The sequence below is a fragment of the Hibiscus syriacus genome, unplaced genomic scaffold (assembly GCF_006381635.1).
Source record: "Hibiscus syriacus cultivar Baekdansim isolate YM2019G1 unplaced genomic scaffold, ASM638163v2 tig00111311_pilon, whole genome shotgun sequence".
NCBI lineage: Eukaryota > Viridiplantae > Streptophyta > Magnoliopsida > Malvales > Malvaceae > Hibiscus > Hibiscus syriacus.
In genome coordinates, this window is record NW_024063054.1 from 2123137 (window position 1) to 2139691 (window position 16555).

At 33.1% G+C, this 16555-nt stretch overlaps 1 protein-coding gene and 1 pseudogene across 1 annotated transcript; both read right to left on the reverse strand.

Annotated features, from left to right (window-relative positions):
• Window positions 1–1225: 1225 nt before the first annotated feature.
• On the reverse strand, window positions 1226–3045 carry LOC120158288 (transcription factor APG-like). The gene is made up of 4 exons (XM_039169162.1): window positions 2752–3045; window positions 2247–2676; window positions 2040–2171; window positions 1226–1956 (listed from the first exon to the last, which is right to left on the reverse strand). The coding sequence occupies exons 1-4, from the start codon at window positions 2781–2783 to the stop codon at window positions 1597–1599; spliced, it is 954 nt and encodes a 317-aa protein (XP_039025093.1). The 5' UTR covers window positions 2784–3045; the 3' UTR covers window positions 1226–1596.
• Window positions 3046–9681: 6636 nt separating this feature from the next.
• Window positions 9682–16443, reverse strand: LOC120158445 (annotated as a pseudogene).
• Window positions 16444–16555: the final 112 nt, after the last annotated feature.

Consider the following 16555-nt stretch of genomic DNA (forward strand, 5'->3'; position numbering starts at 1 on the left):
GTATCGATACTCCTAAAGTATCAGTACCAATTTTGTAATTTGAAATTTGAACAACTTTAAAATCAATAGGTAGTATCGATACTACCATAATAGTATTGGTATTCTCTTTCCTTTGACATCGATACTTCAAGGACAATAACGATAATGTCCATGTAGTATCGATACTGTAAGCGTAATATCGATATTACTTACCTAGAAAAGCATTTTGTGTTGAAATTAGTTTTAAGAATTTTGATTTTTTTTTAAAAACTCTGAACAAATTAAATCAAGTCTAGAAATATTTTTGTCTTAATTTATTTTATCAAAATATAGATTCAATGTGATTAATGCTCTTCACTAACGTGATAAGATATATGTGACTGAAGTATTGACTTGACACATGTCACATGTACAATAGCGATGATGTGTGCTATATGTTCAAAGTGATATCGTGACACATATCATATATATGAGTGATGACATGTCGTGGGGCACATGCCTAAAGTGATTACATGATACATGTCAAGTGTACACGAGCCATGACATGTCATGTGTCACATAACCAAAGTGATTATGTGATACATCATCACTTTAAAAATATAAGTATTTTCATGTCAATAAATAGTATTGACCATTATTCAGTTAACAATTTTCATTTAACAATGAGTTATTTTACTCTAATGTAAAATGTTGGAGACCAAAGTACTCCAAAAAAGAAAATAATAGTAGCCAAAATAATTATTTTATATTAGAAACATATTTTTAACAATATACTTTTTATTTAGTATTATATGTATTTATTGTTTTAACATATTGATTTATTTTAATATTTTTATTATCGTTAATTGTTAATATCATAATTAACACTTATTTCATTTTTTTATTTTAAAAGTTATGACCATATATATTTTTAATAAAATCAATTTGTGCTTTAATCTTTTTATCAACATAATCAAATCTTGAATTTTGACCTTAAATTTTTAATAATATGAGGTGATCATAAGATATTATTTATTTATTTATATTTTTTTTATTATTAACGTCTTTAACAAAATAATGATTCAAGAAAAACTATTATCAAATCTAAAAAGGATTTCGCTGAAAATTTACTGCTACTTTGTCCCAATGTACTGTCTATATCCAACAAGACATGGTGAACTCTTATGTTGGAAAGAAAACAGTCTTAACTAGTACAAAATGAAGTTCGTATGTCTTGGTGTGTACTATTTATACATAACTACATGGAATAAAAGAAGGAACCTACTGCAAATTAACCACTAGTTTCTTTTGGGAATTGAAACACTTAATCTGAAATCATCACACGTCTTTTGCTTAAACTAATCTTGCTGAAATAGGGATCTTCTCAATTAGTCATTCCATGGCTGTAAATTCTCCATTTTCAAACAGTGTGTAAGCAAGCGAAGAAGCCCCCGGATTCTCAGTTTTCAAAGCTCTTCCTTCCCATCCGCAAGCCCCGGATACTCCATTATAGGCTCCTACACGAATTATTTACATGTCAATCTCTTCTTTCAATTTTTATTTTCACTTCAAATTTCATGACGATCGACTTTTAACAACTGATTTGCTAACTCTCGTCTTCAGCAGATGTTTCTTGAGTTAACGTGTCCGATTCCATTCCATCGATTTAGACAAAGTAACAGCGGGGCCGGAGGTTCGGGATACGGTGGGGGTCTGGACCGGTAGTTGGGGAAATCTCGCAGCAGCCAACGATACGAAAGGTGATCGCAATGGCGGCATGGACGTTAATAGCACCTGACCAGAGAGGCCAAGCATGTTGAGTCTAGCTTGGTTGATCGCCGGAATTAGTGAAGATGTCGATGGAAACTGTGCCATCTGCATTGCGACAGCCATGGGAGAATAACAACCAACCAAGGGCCGTGCATTTATATGTTGCATCGATGGAGCAGGTAACATCATCGGAGGCATATAAACACCACTACTTCCCATTGACATCATCTGTTTAGATGCAAGATCCCATTGTTATTAAGCCATGTTTTTTGTATTTAGTGATCCAAGGAATGATATCGAAAGGCTCTAACCTGAACTTGAAGCTGAAGGGTTTTCAAGTACTCGATTGCCTCATCAAGAACCGAAGCTTTATCCATCTTATTACAGTTGGGTATGAGCTCTTGCAAGGCACGCATCTTCTTGTTGATTTTTTCTCTTCGTCTCTGCAACCCAGAAATCGAATATTTCTGTTTACTGCAAAACCCTGAATTTATTATTATTTTTTTAGCTGAGCTTACCCTTTCAGATAGGCTGTGAGATTCTGGTTTTCTCTTTCTCGTTGAGCCTTTGCTCGGAGCGGCTTCGGATTGTTCATCGGGAACCCACTCTTTCTCGAGGGATTTTCTCACCTTTTCACTTTCTTCGTCAATCCTTGATTTGATTTTCTCCTTTGATTGTTGCTTGTAGCAAGATTGAGGCACCTTCCTATCATTATTCATGGTTTGCTGAGGAACAATCTCTTCTTCCTCTTCTAGCTGGGGCACGTTGAATTTGTTTGCAGCAACAACTTGTTTATCGTAACCATCCTCGTATAGTTCATGCAACCGTAGCTCCTGGTGCCCGGTTTGCAGACAAGTTATGTTCTTCTTTCCGGGTTTCTTGGACGATAAACCTCGAATCAAAATTTGACCATTTTCCCGCACCAGCTCTGCCGCATCAGGATAACACCTGCAAACAAGAAATATCAGAAGAAACACATTGAAAACACACTGTTCATCTATATATATGTGCGCGCGCGCGTACGTGGATGGTAAATTAGGCAAGTGATGTGTCATCCTCGGAGGAGGTGATTCAAGTTTCTGTTTTTCTGCCAATTGAAGGATGATCAGGAAGTATTTGACGTGACTGATAATCTAAAAGAAAAACCGACAAGTTCAGCAGTTAAGCCGTCAAAAGAACAAGAAGACCGACAGTGAGAAAGAGCATCTAATCAAGCACCGGAGGTTGGGATGTTCAATGGTTTTGATGAAAATAGGGAGATGTTTGGGGGAATTATTATGAGACGGAAGTGATATGATAAGATGGTTGGCGATGGGAAGAGAAGATTCCTAGTTTATGGAAAATGGGGCTGCGTCCACAAAAATTGAAGCTTTGCGTAATCTTTAAAATAAATGGTGTTCTGCCACGTTTACTGCCCCCACCACCGACCAAGCTCAGTATTGGGACCACTGGAATCAGGAAAAAATTATTAGATGAATTTCGCTCATGTCATTTATTATCCTAATCAATAGTATTTCTTTATCTTATTTTTTTTTAATGTGAATCTTCACCTCTTTTTTACATGTAAATAATAAGTGAGTAATTATTTATAAGTTGTTTTAAAATTTATGGCTCTTATTCACTGGGATAGTAGATGTTGTGGTGAGTCAGGACCATCAAATAATTTCTTGGAATCACGGGTGTTCAAACAATTAATTCGATCATCGACTGAACCAAATTTTCATTAATTAATTTAAATTTTTCTTTAATTGTTAACCGAATCAAAATTTTTAAAATATTAAAAAAACTGAACAAAGTTCGATTATTTCGGTAGGTTAACTGGATTAATCGATATTTTTTATAAGTTTTTTTAATTAGATTAATTTGAATATAATAGAGTTATAGAGGTATTTTTTATTTGGATTAAAAATTAATTAATTATTGATAATTTAATGAGTATGATGTGATTAAAATAACTATTTAATAATTTCGATTAATTTAATTAATTAACCGATTTCAAACTAAATTAACCGTTAATCGAATGTTAAAAAATATTAATTTTCCCCCAAATAATTTGGTAGCTGACCAAATTAATCGAAATATTTCGATTCATTCAATTAATTTGGTTAAAATCAAAAAATGAATACCACTAATTGAAATTGTAGTATTTTATGTCATGCCTCTTTATCCCTAAAATTCTATATATTACAAATTCTTCCATTTTCATGCATAGCTATAAAATACATTAATAGATTTAGAAATATTTTTGAATATATATATATATATATATATTGGTTATACAAATATTTTGTTTAAGAGTAAATATAAATAAAATTTTAAATCAAATATAATTAATAAAATAATTAACTAATAAAAATTTGAATTTTAAGACAAACACTTGTTTATCCTCAATCCTATTTACATACGTTATTGATGAATAGTTATGTAGACAGCGTGTGATATCGGCCGGGAAACTTTCATGGATTAGTATAATACTGATGTGGTAAATTTTTATTATTGATGAATTGAATAATAAATATATTATTATTTTAATAAAGCAATTTTAAATTTTTTAATAGATGTAATTATTTGATTTATTAATAATATATAAAATTATGTAATATCAAATTATATATTAATCTTTTATTCTCAAATAAGGCTGAAATACTTGAATGTTGTGTTTCTTTCAATTCAAGCTTTGCAATTTTTGTCTTTTTTTGTACGAACCAAATTATTTTAGCGGTTAAAGGAATCGTTGTTCCTAGAGGTCACAGATTCTAGTACCACAGTTACAGTAAGGTGATTGAGCGTTGATTGTTAAATGGTTGAGAGTATTTAAAACATATATTATTTTGTAATCACATTACCTTAATAAAAAAAAGCTTTGTGATTTTTACTTATGGCTTCATTTGGGAATGTTTCTCTAAACGAGCTTTTCCAACGAGTTTCTCTAACACAAAAACACTATTTTTTTATCTCCTTGATTTGAGTTAATAATCACATTTCATACGTGAATTTTTTTATTGAAAATTAATTGTTTGAGAATGTTTTTGCGATTTAAACAGAATTTTAGATGAAAATTTACTTTCATAAATATTCTCAAACCACCCCTAATTCATTTGAACGCGATGAATTACGTTTTCACCACACTCAACATGACAACAAAGAGAGTGTCTACATTTTATCTTTCTTGATTTGGTGAAAATGTTCTCATAGTCAACGGTCTATCCAAATAAAATTTTAGACCAGAATCTAAGAATATATTTTATTCTTATTCCTCTATATATCAAAAGAATTGACTTCAAAAAAAAAGTTATATCTTATATGCTTGAGTTGAATTTATAATAGGGTAAACTATACAGGTGACCATTCAACTATGATCAAAAATCATTTTGACCACCGATGTTTCAATTTGATCAATCAAATCATCCAACTATTTAAATGCTTCAATCAAGCCACCTGGCGTTAACATTTAACGGAGGAGGTGAGGTGGCAGTTAAAATATTTTGGTATAATTATACAATTGGTCCCTATAATTTACATATTCTTTCAATTTGATCCTAATTTTAATAAATTAAAATAACTTTAACCCTCGAATCAAAAGGTGTCACGTGTCATTGGTGAAACATGTCATGACACATGTCATCATTCGATTGGTGGATTAAATTTATATTAATTTATTTTTTATTTAATAGATTTATTTTTCTCCAATCAGAGGGTCTCACGTGTGACCCTCTTGAAAGAAAATAAATCACATAGTAGTGGAGGAGATGGAGATTCAAACTCTAGTCACTTTGTTGGAAGAGTAGAAGCCAAGTCATCCATCTGGTATACTTTGGACAACAAATGATATATATCTTATATTTTAGTCTGTAAATGTTTTACTCAAAATCAATAATATTTTGTAATATATCTTAAATTTAAAAAATATATTTTATTTTTTCTTAACTTATTAAATATATTTTATTTTTATTTTAATATAAAACTATATTTTATTATTATCTTAACTTTTAACTGAAGAATAAAAATATATATTTTAATTTAAAATAAGAATAAAATAAATTCTTAAGTGAAGATAAGAATAACATATATATTTTTATATTAATGTAATAATAAAATATTTGAATATATTTTAAGTTAAGATATTTTAAAAATATATTTTTAAGTGTCGATAATGATAAAATATTATTAATTTTGAGTAAAGCATTTATCCACTAAGATACAAGAAATATTTTTGGGATTTCGATGAAGCTCAATTGAACAACCGAATAATTTGCCAAGAGGGGGTAAATTGGCTTTCTGAGTTTAGGGAGTAAGGAGTATAAAGATGAAACAATTTGCACAATGATTTATAATGGTTCAACTTCTCAACCAAGTCTGCATCCACTACCTTAGCTCATTACTAAGCATTTTCTAACAAATTCACTAATTTGTTCTTTCTTTTTCCAGGACAAAGAGATTACATTTACAACTCCCTAGATTTTCAAAGGCTAAGCTAGAACCAATCCCCTTTACAAAAGGAATAAAAGATGTAAACAAGAAAACCTCTTAAAGGAAGGTGTTTACAAAAATTAAGCTCACTAAAACACTAATATTTACAAGAGAAATGAAAATAAGAATGAAAAATTATTCTCTTGTGTATGAATGCTTGGATAGGTGTTGGTCTTAACCTTCTTCAAGTGTCCTCAACTTGTTTTTATAAGTTGGAATGAGTTTGTGACCGTTTCTAGCCTTTGGGGATGTTTTGGAGCTGTTGGAGATTAATTTTCTGCAAAATAAAATTGCCCATGACAGGGAGTATCTGTACTCCTTTAATGAGTATCGGTACTACCTTTGTAATATTTAAATAAACTAGTCGTTAAAGACCGTTGGACTTGACCAGTATCGATACTATGCTTCATGGTATCGATACCACTATGTAAAGTAGTATCGATACCTATTTTGCATTCTGGAATTTGATCAATTTGGAAAACATTTGGTAGTATCGATACTACCTAGAGAGTATCAATACTTCTCTTACCTTTGGTATCGGTGTCATTTGAACAATATCGGTATTGTTCATATAATATTGATATTGTAAGAACAGTATTGGTACTATGTACCCAGAAAAATTATTTTGTGCTCAAATTCTAGTTTAATGGACTTTGAATTATTTTTGAAAATTTTGAATAAATTCAATCAAGTCCAAAAATATTTTGCCTTAATTTGTTATATCAAAATATTATAAAACATAGTTCAACAAATATATCATCTGTTTGTCCAAATCATACCAAATAGATTTCTTGGCTCAATGGTTTGACTCTTGCCAAGTGACTAAAGTTAGTATCCCTATCTCCTCCAATATCATGTGATTTATTTTCTTTCAAGAGGGAGACACGTGTCACCCTCTAATTGGAGAAAAATAAATCTATTAAATAAAAAATAAATTAATATAAATTTAGTTCACCAATCGAATGATGACATGTATCACCAATGACACGTGGCACCTCCTGATTCAAGGGTTAAATTTAATTTATTTAAATTAGAACCAAATTGAAATAATATATAAATTATAGGGACCAATTGTATAATTATACCAAAATACTTTAGCTGCCATATCACCTCCTCTGTTAAATGTTAACGACAGGTGGCTTGATTGAAACATTTAAATAGTTGAGTGGTCAAAATAAATTTTGACCATAGTTGAGTGGTCACCCGTGTAGTTTACCCTTTATAATATATGTGATGAAAACTTTAAAACTTTAATATTTTTGAGCTTGGTTTAAATTTATTTCATTAAATTAATCATTCAATTCAGTATTTATAATCATTAATTTAATTAAAATCATAACTACGTAAGGTTAAAAGTAGGAATAGATTGAAAAGAGGTTAGAATGCAACTCTACTTAAAAATTTTAAATTTTTATATAATTTAAATATTTTATCATATTTTGATACCCTTAATATTTTTACTATAATCTTTTTCCTAGAATCGTACTCCTCACTTAAATTTTTAATATGTTCCTGTATTCAAAGGAATAATAATTGTATTAGCTAACCAAAATGGTAAGATGAGTTGAGAATAAGCGTGGGATAGTGGGGATCGTTTTTACCTTGAAAGTGAATGTTCAAAAAACGAGAGGAAGACAAAAGAGTAAAAGACCAAGGAATCTAAGACACTCCCTCACGTGGACTTGGGGGGACTACCTACATTCCCACGTGGACTACCCACATTCCCACGTGGACTACCCATTTAACTACTCACTTACCCTTGCAATACCAGGCCCATTTTTGAAGAAAAAAGCGTCCACTTCACGTGATCAACCTTGTACTTCATGTGCCCCTTTTCTTTCTTGCCTCTGTACTTCTTTTCTTTTGCTTAAAATTGCACTTCACTCCTTCTACTATACTCAACGTTTAAGATTATTCTTTATATTTTTTTGCTTAAAGGTTCCTGCAGTTCTCAAATTTTTGCAAAAATTAATCAAGTCTGTACACTTTTTTATCCTGTTAAACTTTTAAACTGAAATTTTGAATTTATTAGATCACTAAATTGAAAAACTAAATTAAATCAATTCTTTTAATTAATTTTGATTGTTAATAGTTTTGTTCTTGAGATATTTCTATCACATAAAATATTGTAGTTTAACCATAAAAAAGCTTTAAAGAGTGAGTTGAGAAAAAATACTTTAGGGCAAAAAAGTTGAAAAACGAATATACTTTGAAGGGAAATCATTAATTAAGTGTTAAATTAAAGTATAGAACCAAATTTAAACTTCATGCATAATAGAGGGACCAAGACAAAAAGTTTCAGATTTTTTATCTTTAGGTTGAGATATTCTTCTTGCAGGTGGCAATCAGCAAGGTGGATGAAACAAAATTGTGACCAATTCTCTGGAGGATAACCAGACAGAAGGCGACAGTGCTAAGGAGCGAGGGAGGCCACCACGACAATGGTGACTATAATGGAAGCCCTAAAACTCAACAAACCATTAAATGTTTTTCAATTGGAGAACCTAATCCCATATTTTCAAATACGCTCCAAATTCCAGAGTCTTTCGTTTTCAACACTGGCGTGTCTGCCTGAGAAACACCAGAAATTTCCTCCCCTAAGTCTCTCTTTTATTAGTTGTTCAACCTAAACAAGACAGCTTATTGGCCCTTGTTTCTTTCTTTGCTTTTCTTTTTCTCTTTGGTCCCAATTCCCATGCTGATGAAAAATACCACAACGGTAAACTAGTTTCGCTATATCACACCCAACAGCGGATAGTGGGGCGTAGATAAAGGAGTGGTGGAATAAGGGCAGAAAAAAGAGGAAACTGAAGACGTCTCTCGCTTTGATTGTGGTCCATAAAGACTAGATAAACATTAAGAAACCAACTCCCTGGACATAAATATGCTTAATAATTTAAATAATTGAACACCATAAATACGTTTTCTGGGATTATCGCTCCCAGCAAATGTATGCAAATATGCAGTGGAAAATAACAAAGAAAATTGCACAATCATTTTCCTTCATTTACGAAGAAATAAGAAGATAAACCGACCGACCAATCTTGGTCAGAATATACCAGTGGAACCATCTCAGATATAAAAAAAGCCAACAAAGTATTAGTACACAGACATGACGTATTTTAATCGGAATCTCCCGAATGCTTTATGCACCCAATGATATCTTAAAAAGTCTTATCATTGCGGGCCATATATCTAGTTATCTGCAATCAAAGAGATTCTTTACATTCTGACATTTATAAGACTAAAATCTATAACACTACTCGAGAACCATGCACATCAAGACCGGAAAGTGCAGGCCACTCAAACGAAGAGTTGACATTCACTATTACAGATAAGGTTCTATTGGACGAAAGTAAATAATCAATAGCTAAGTAGAATAAGGTGTTAGGAAGATATTTGGACATGCAAAATTTTCTAAGTCAAATCTTCTTAGTTCTTACTTCTTAGGGATGTCAAGTCCATCTTCATGCCTCTATCGGTTCAGTACATATCAGTCAAGCACTCGGTAATTACTTGTTTCAGCTGCAGCATCTTTTCCCTTACCGACTGCATTAAATCAGGATTATAAACGTGCATGTCATTCAGGATATAAAACATAGAGTTATAGATTATAATGAAGAATTTGAATGCTAAAATGAATGGTCTATGATGATATCCTAAAGTATGAGGACTTAAACATAAACCAGGTAGCAACTGAAGGATCCCAGAGCATAAACTTGTTAATCATCATGGTCTTTTTCATAGAGCAGTACTTGGTGATAGAATTCCATAAAAGCACACTGCACACCCAATAGCATAGATTTCCGTGATCGCACAAATCCTATGGTCTGGTGGCACCGAATTCATATATATAAACCTACTCATCAAGGTTTGGTAACTGTATTGACATGTTTTCCAGAACCAAGCATTTGGATAGTAGGTGCCCTACATGATCTGTGGATGACACATGGTGCCCATTGGGGAAAAGCTACCACTAACATAAACAGAAACATCAAACTTGCCTCATGGACAGCTGTGATTCTTGTTTCAGCATTATTAAGTTGGACTTTAGCTGTTTCTTCCACATGCATGAGAAGCTTCTGGTGTGAAACTTCTGTAATACGAGACACAGCAGGCATTCAAAATACACAAAATATGTTTAATCATAATACTAGCTACAAACGTGAATAAAAGACTGCCAAAACATAATTCCATATCTATACGTCGCAGTCTAATTTCCAAAAGAATTATCACTTTGCTGCTTCTGAATTTTAAGTTAGTGGTTTATTTTTGCAATGCAACAATTTTAAATTTTTCAGCCTCTAATAAATAATTATAGAATATTAGAATATGGAAGTGAAAGTCATAAATACTATATTCGTGAATGCAATCACTAATGCCAGAATTTTCATTTTCAAAGTGCAACTGCTAAATGGGATTGACCTAGAACACCACAGTATTTCTTAAGTCTAAATTTCCTTTAGTCCAATGTTCATAACAGGGATGCATCACAATAACATAGATGTTGTCGTATCCAAGAAAATCTATGGCAAAAAAGTAATTTATGTGCCATGCATTGAAAATCAATCAATAACCCAATGAATCCCAGATGTCTCTCCTTATGAAGCAAATGGAATCACAATTTTTCCTAAACTAAAGGAAACATCTACGAAAACAAGATGCAATAATGCAGTCACAGTTAAGGAACTTATTCAAAATAAATGGTTGTCATACTTTGTTTCTTCATGATTCCCTTTAGTTCATTTTGGTGAGATTCCTTCCCTTCAAGTATACTATTGCAATCCAAGAGATGATGATGAATGTCCTCCTTGAACTTTTCAAGTCTCAGCTTCAACTGCTCTTGTTGCTCTGTGAGAAAATAAGACAAATCATCAAGGCCTCCTTGACAGTTACTTTACTAATATAAAAGTTTAAGCGCAGGGAACCCCTAAGACTGATAGCACTTAAGTCTCAAGTTTATGATAATAACACCCACACATGCCTTTTGGTAAAATCATTAGTAAGATGGCTAATATATCATAACTAACTACATGTTAACAACATGCCTCTGAGACAAAACTTGCATGTGATGCTTAGTCCATTCAAGCATACATGTGCTGCTAAAATAGACATACAAGCACCAAGGCTCAATGTAGCTCATTGTGCCATACCAGTGAACTACAAGTAGAAAGGCAGTTGAGGCTCTTAATCTATAATGTCAGGATTGGTAAAAACTAATACATATAATCACTTTTATTATGTAATTAGGAACCAATTGCATCTTATTGAAGTCTATCAAGCTAATCGGTTGGAAAAAAAATTGTCACCTTGCAATCTTGTTTCCAGACGTTTCCTTTTTTTTTACTGAGACTAGTCAACTTCCCCCTGAAAGAGTATGAAAACCAAAGCTTAAGTATCGATATAATGGGTCAGCAAAGCCTCACGTTTTAAATACATACACATCAGATTCGATCTGAGACTCAGCCTTCAGCAACATTGACTTCATCTCCTCAGAAATGGACATCAAAATCTCAGAGGACTTCTTTCTAGTGGCTGAGTCCATTTTGCGTTTAAATGACTCTAAAGCCAAAACAAGCAACGTAATAGCCCTGAAACATAACCAAACAAAACTAAACTCAATAAAGATAGTCCACAGATAGAAACAGCAGGTATTTCCTTATCTTTGTTTATATATTAATAAGGACCTTGTCAGTTCATCTTCTTGGTCCTCTTCCAAGGGTTCCTGGAACCCATAACTTTCTCCAGTTCCTGCCCGTTCTGAAGAAAAATAGGGAAGAAACTTCTTTAGAAAGAAACTGATGGGAGGATAAGAAGAGCACTAGGTGTTCAAGTGTTAAGAAGTTGTGCCTTTTTGGGAGGGTGACGTGGGACTGAATTCACTAAGTTTGACATCTTCCTTCCGAAACCACTTGATTGGGCAATGCTCAAAATTTGATTTCTCAGAAATAACAGTCTCTGGTGAGATCAGATTTTCTCTGTGACCTTGACAAAATCATCAGATAAAGAACCAAAGGAGCATCCATTAAGAAGAAAAATTAAAAATCTGTGCTGATGCATAACATTTACGCAATACACACAAGGTTGGCATGCAAATTGAGAAACACAGCCAAGAAGACTAACAAAACTTGGAGCAACAGCCTCGTGAGACAAATTACCGAGAATTCTTCTCCGAAGGATAAGTTACCGTGAATTTAATAGTTACATCATTCATGGTACGATATTAGAATAACTAAGAACAATCCCAAGGGGTAAGTGGTTTTATGATATGATTTTTGTTCTGAACAGTTTCCCTAAAGAGAATACAAACTGTCCAACCATAAAGAAGCTCAAGAGAAAAAAAATTAAACTGCAACTTTCCAATCTTTCTACTTCTGGAAAAGACAACCATTGATAATGAATCTGTCGGCAGTAATAAATCAGGTAGAATGCACAACGTGAGCTGGAAAGGCAAATACGAACTCTTCTCATCCCATTAATTGATTTTTTTAAGGAAAAATGGTTATTTAGAAGTAACTACTGGTAAATCATATCCTAATAAAAGTTAGGAGGAATGCATATTTTCTGTTTCAGAAGAGCATTTTATGTACTTACAATCATATCTATTAATAATGGGTGATCCTTCTATGAAGGTTTCAGAGAACTGCTCTTCTGATGCTGATGATGATGGTTCAGAATGCTCATTTACTGCATCAATTGTTTCCTTACCAGGCATTCGAATCCTGAGTGAAGAAGCTGTATGCTTCTCTGTATCTTCCTGGACCTCAATAAGGAAGGGCAAACGCAGAAAATATAATGCTCAAGTTTAGACATTATTCAAGTCCCGTTTTAGAATCCTGAAAAATAGTTAAGGATACAGATGACTGAGTTTCTGCATTGGATTTAGTGCTTGCAGGTCCTGAAGTTTGGAAAGTCCTGAAAGTCCTGATATTTCTTATGGAAAATCCTCTCTCAATGGGTACAGGACTACAAGTACCTCGCTCTATCTCTACAGTTTTTGGTGTTGGGCATGAAGAAGTATTTAAAATAGGCGTATTGAACCTGAAAGTTGGACTTTGGAAATCATCTTGTGCATGCACAAAATTCCTCGGGGATATATTGCCATCATCTTCTTGTTTATCCCATTTTCCTGGTGATGTTGGATTGTCAAAATTCACCTGCTCATTTGTCTCATTTCGCATTGGAGAATGAAAAGAGTCCTTTTCTTGAACCTTCTCCAAGTTTTCCCCTCCTTTCTCACTAGAAGAGTCAGGAAGACTTTCAATCTCATCTGCATTCTCCTCTTCAGGAGAACTGATCTGACGTGGATCTATTTTAGAACTTTTCTTCTCATTTTTCTTTTGCCTGGGCAATAATGAGCCATAATTGACAGCACCATCTAGCTTTGCAGATCTTCCTTCTCCAAAAGAGAAGATGCTATCTCCGTATTTCTGCTTGGAGGATAAATTGATTTTAGAGTTAGCAAGCTGCACTTTTGCTGGAGCTCGCTTTTGGATCAAGGAATGGGTTGCGGGTTTCTTAACAGTCTTATCAGGATTGTCTGCAACAATTTCTGCATCAACTGAATTTTGTCTGTGCTCTATAGCTGTTTCTCCCACATGATCAGCACTTCTCTTTTGTTTTGAATTATTGGAACCGACCTTATGAGACTGTAAACTAGATTGCAGACTTTTTGGTGAAGAAACAGTTGCGAACAACTCATGCAGCTTCTTTTTCAAAGTTTCAGTTTGTATGTTTTCTGTTTTACCTGCCTTTTTCTCTAACTCCACTTTATCTTTCCATTGATTTGCACAATTGAACTCCTCCGCCCTCTGTGAGTTGTCATCCTTCCTGTCTTTCCTTTTGTAGGTTAGGCCAGTAATGAGGCCATCAACCTTTTTTTGCTCGGTACCAACATTATGTGCACTAAAGTTTTGGTTTTGAGAAAACGAAAATGAATTTATTTCTGGAACATCCTTCACTGTATTCAATTTCTTCTCTCTGGGGCTGGACGCTTCTTTTGGTAAAGAGGCAGTCTCTGGAGAGAGAGTTTCTCTATTCAAGGATCTAGGAGTAATCCATGGAGATTTAACCTGCATATTATCTTCAGTTTGATTCCCCTTGGATGTTCTGACTGCATCCCCTTTGTCATTTCCCCCTGTGGAAATTCCAACGCTAGGTTTGTTTCTTTCTGCATTTGGGTGTTTATCCTGATCTTCCTTGTTGCCTCCAGGTTTTCTGTTAGCTAAGGAGTCTACCAGAACTCCAATTGAAATCTTTCTAGATTGGCTGGATGGACGAAAATTGCTGCCAAAACTTCGACAGTCAGTCATTCGATCCTGAAAAATAATTTTCTGGGCATCAAACACTAAATATCCCAGAGCTGCTATTTGAGCTGCAATAAGTTACCGGAATAGTAATGCAGTAACTAGAATACCAGTTCACTGCTATTAATTTTGCTCTATATAAGTAAAAATCTATTCAAAAGTGTAAAATTAATAACTAAGACATTCCGCGAAAACAACACCAACAAATTGCAGTAACTTGAAAATAACTACTCGAGATAATAATTGAATAGAATTGCAAAACTAATCAAGTAATATTAACTATTAAGTACCACCGCATACTTATGCTAAGCAGGCCATGCTAGCAACAAAAATTGCAAATAACAAGTTATTAAGAACGAACTCTTGGAGCAAGAAAGAGGCAAAATGGTTCAATAAAAGGAATATGAAGCTTAAGGAATTGGTATTTTCTCCTACTTGCTTCTCGTAAGCTTTGCCTCACGTCTACTTTCCTTCTCACAATTTTATCTTGAAATGCACATTTCAGACACTGCTGCTAGAAGCAACCTGTTGAGAGAACCGTTGAAGTTTAAAAGAAGAAACAAATAGAGAAATGTACACTTATAAAACACTGTTTCGTTATTGGGGAAATGCAAAACGCAAAATCATAGTTCAAGTCAGTCCGAGATATAATCTTAGGAGATCTCTCTACTTTCTCATGAGATGCCAAGTTTTTAACCGTTTTTTTTCTCTCCGATTTTGTTGTTTCCCACCAACCAAACAAATACTAAAGTAAAGGAAGAGACACCAAATCATCAGATCTCAAAGGAAATCATAAAAATAATAATACATATTTAGCACAAAATCGATGATCCCATTCTACAACAAGAAAAATATATTAAACGAAAATCATCCAACCCTCAAATTTTCCAATCACAAGATTCACCGTCAACAATATATTAAAAAAACAGTAGCATAAATTTGAATCCAAACAGCTAAAGAAAGGTCAAAAGTATGAAGTCCGCGAGAAACTTGAAATCCAAAAACACGAACAATGAGAAAGCGGCGCCATAAATTCGCAGTATATTTATACTTAGATCTATAAGAAAACGTGAAATAACATTTGAGAAAGACATCCAATTCGAGAATAAATTGAAACTGAGAGAAACATCATTTCTAACGAGTCACCTTTCACCTGATAATTAAAGAGCGCTGGATTTTCGGTTTTGCTCGGCGATTTTGAACGAGAATATTGTGAGAACTGAAGAGAAATGGTAGACTTGCAGAGTAATACTCGTTTTGGGAGGAGAAAAAAGAAGCGGGAAAAGAGAAACCTGTTGTGACTGAGCAGCTTGAAACCGGGAAGCATAATTCGAAACGTACTCAAGTGTTATCTTACACGAAGTGTGTAATGCGCATGTTTCTTAGGTCAATCAATTGTCTATAATGTCCCTCTATCCTTTTTAATATTTACAATTAAGGTTTAGACGCCCAAAGGATGAGGCGGCGGCCCACGTAACAAATTTGAGATTTCCTGCTCCCGTGAAAATATGCTCTCTTATCCTAATAAAACTCTAATTTATCCTATTTTTTTTATTTTTATAGAAAACATACAATTCCAATGTTTGTATTGTATTCACAATTATATCAAAATTTGCAATGAATTAGTATTATATTTCCTACGGGGAGACAGAGATATAGCTCCTTCGAGGATACCATTTTCCCACCTACGCTACCTACCAAGATCATTTTCAAAGAATTTTCGGTCGATTATAAACTTTAAGTAAGATTAAATTTATAAAATTTATTAAATTCATAACTTCAATTTTTCATTCAAATCAAAATAAATGAGATATTGTTACCATCAACCTGTAAAAAGATCAATATAGAAAGTTTAATGATAGATAACGAATATAATCTTCGATTACTTTTAAATCTATTTTAATTCACAACATTCTCTTACATCCTGAATATCAAACATTAATGATTAATCGTTCAAATGAAAAATAAATTACCTACCACATATATAATTATCTTATTATTATAAATCATATTATAAAAAGGGTAAATTATCTGTTTAATATCTAAATTAT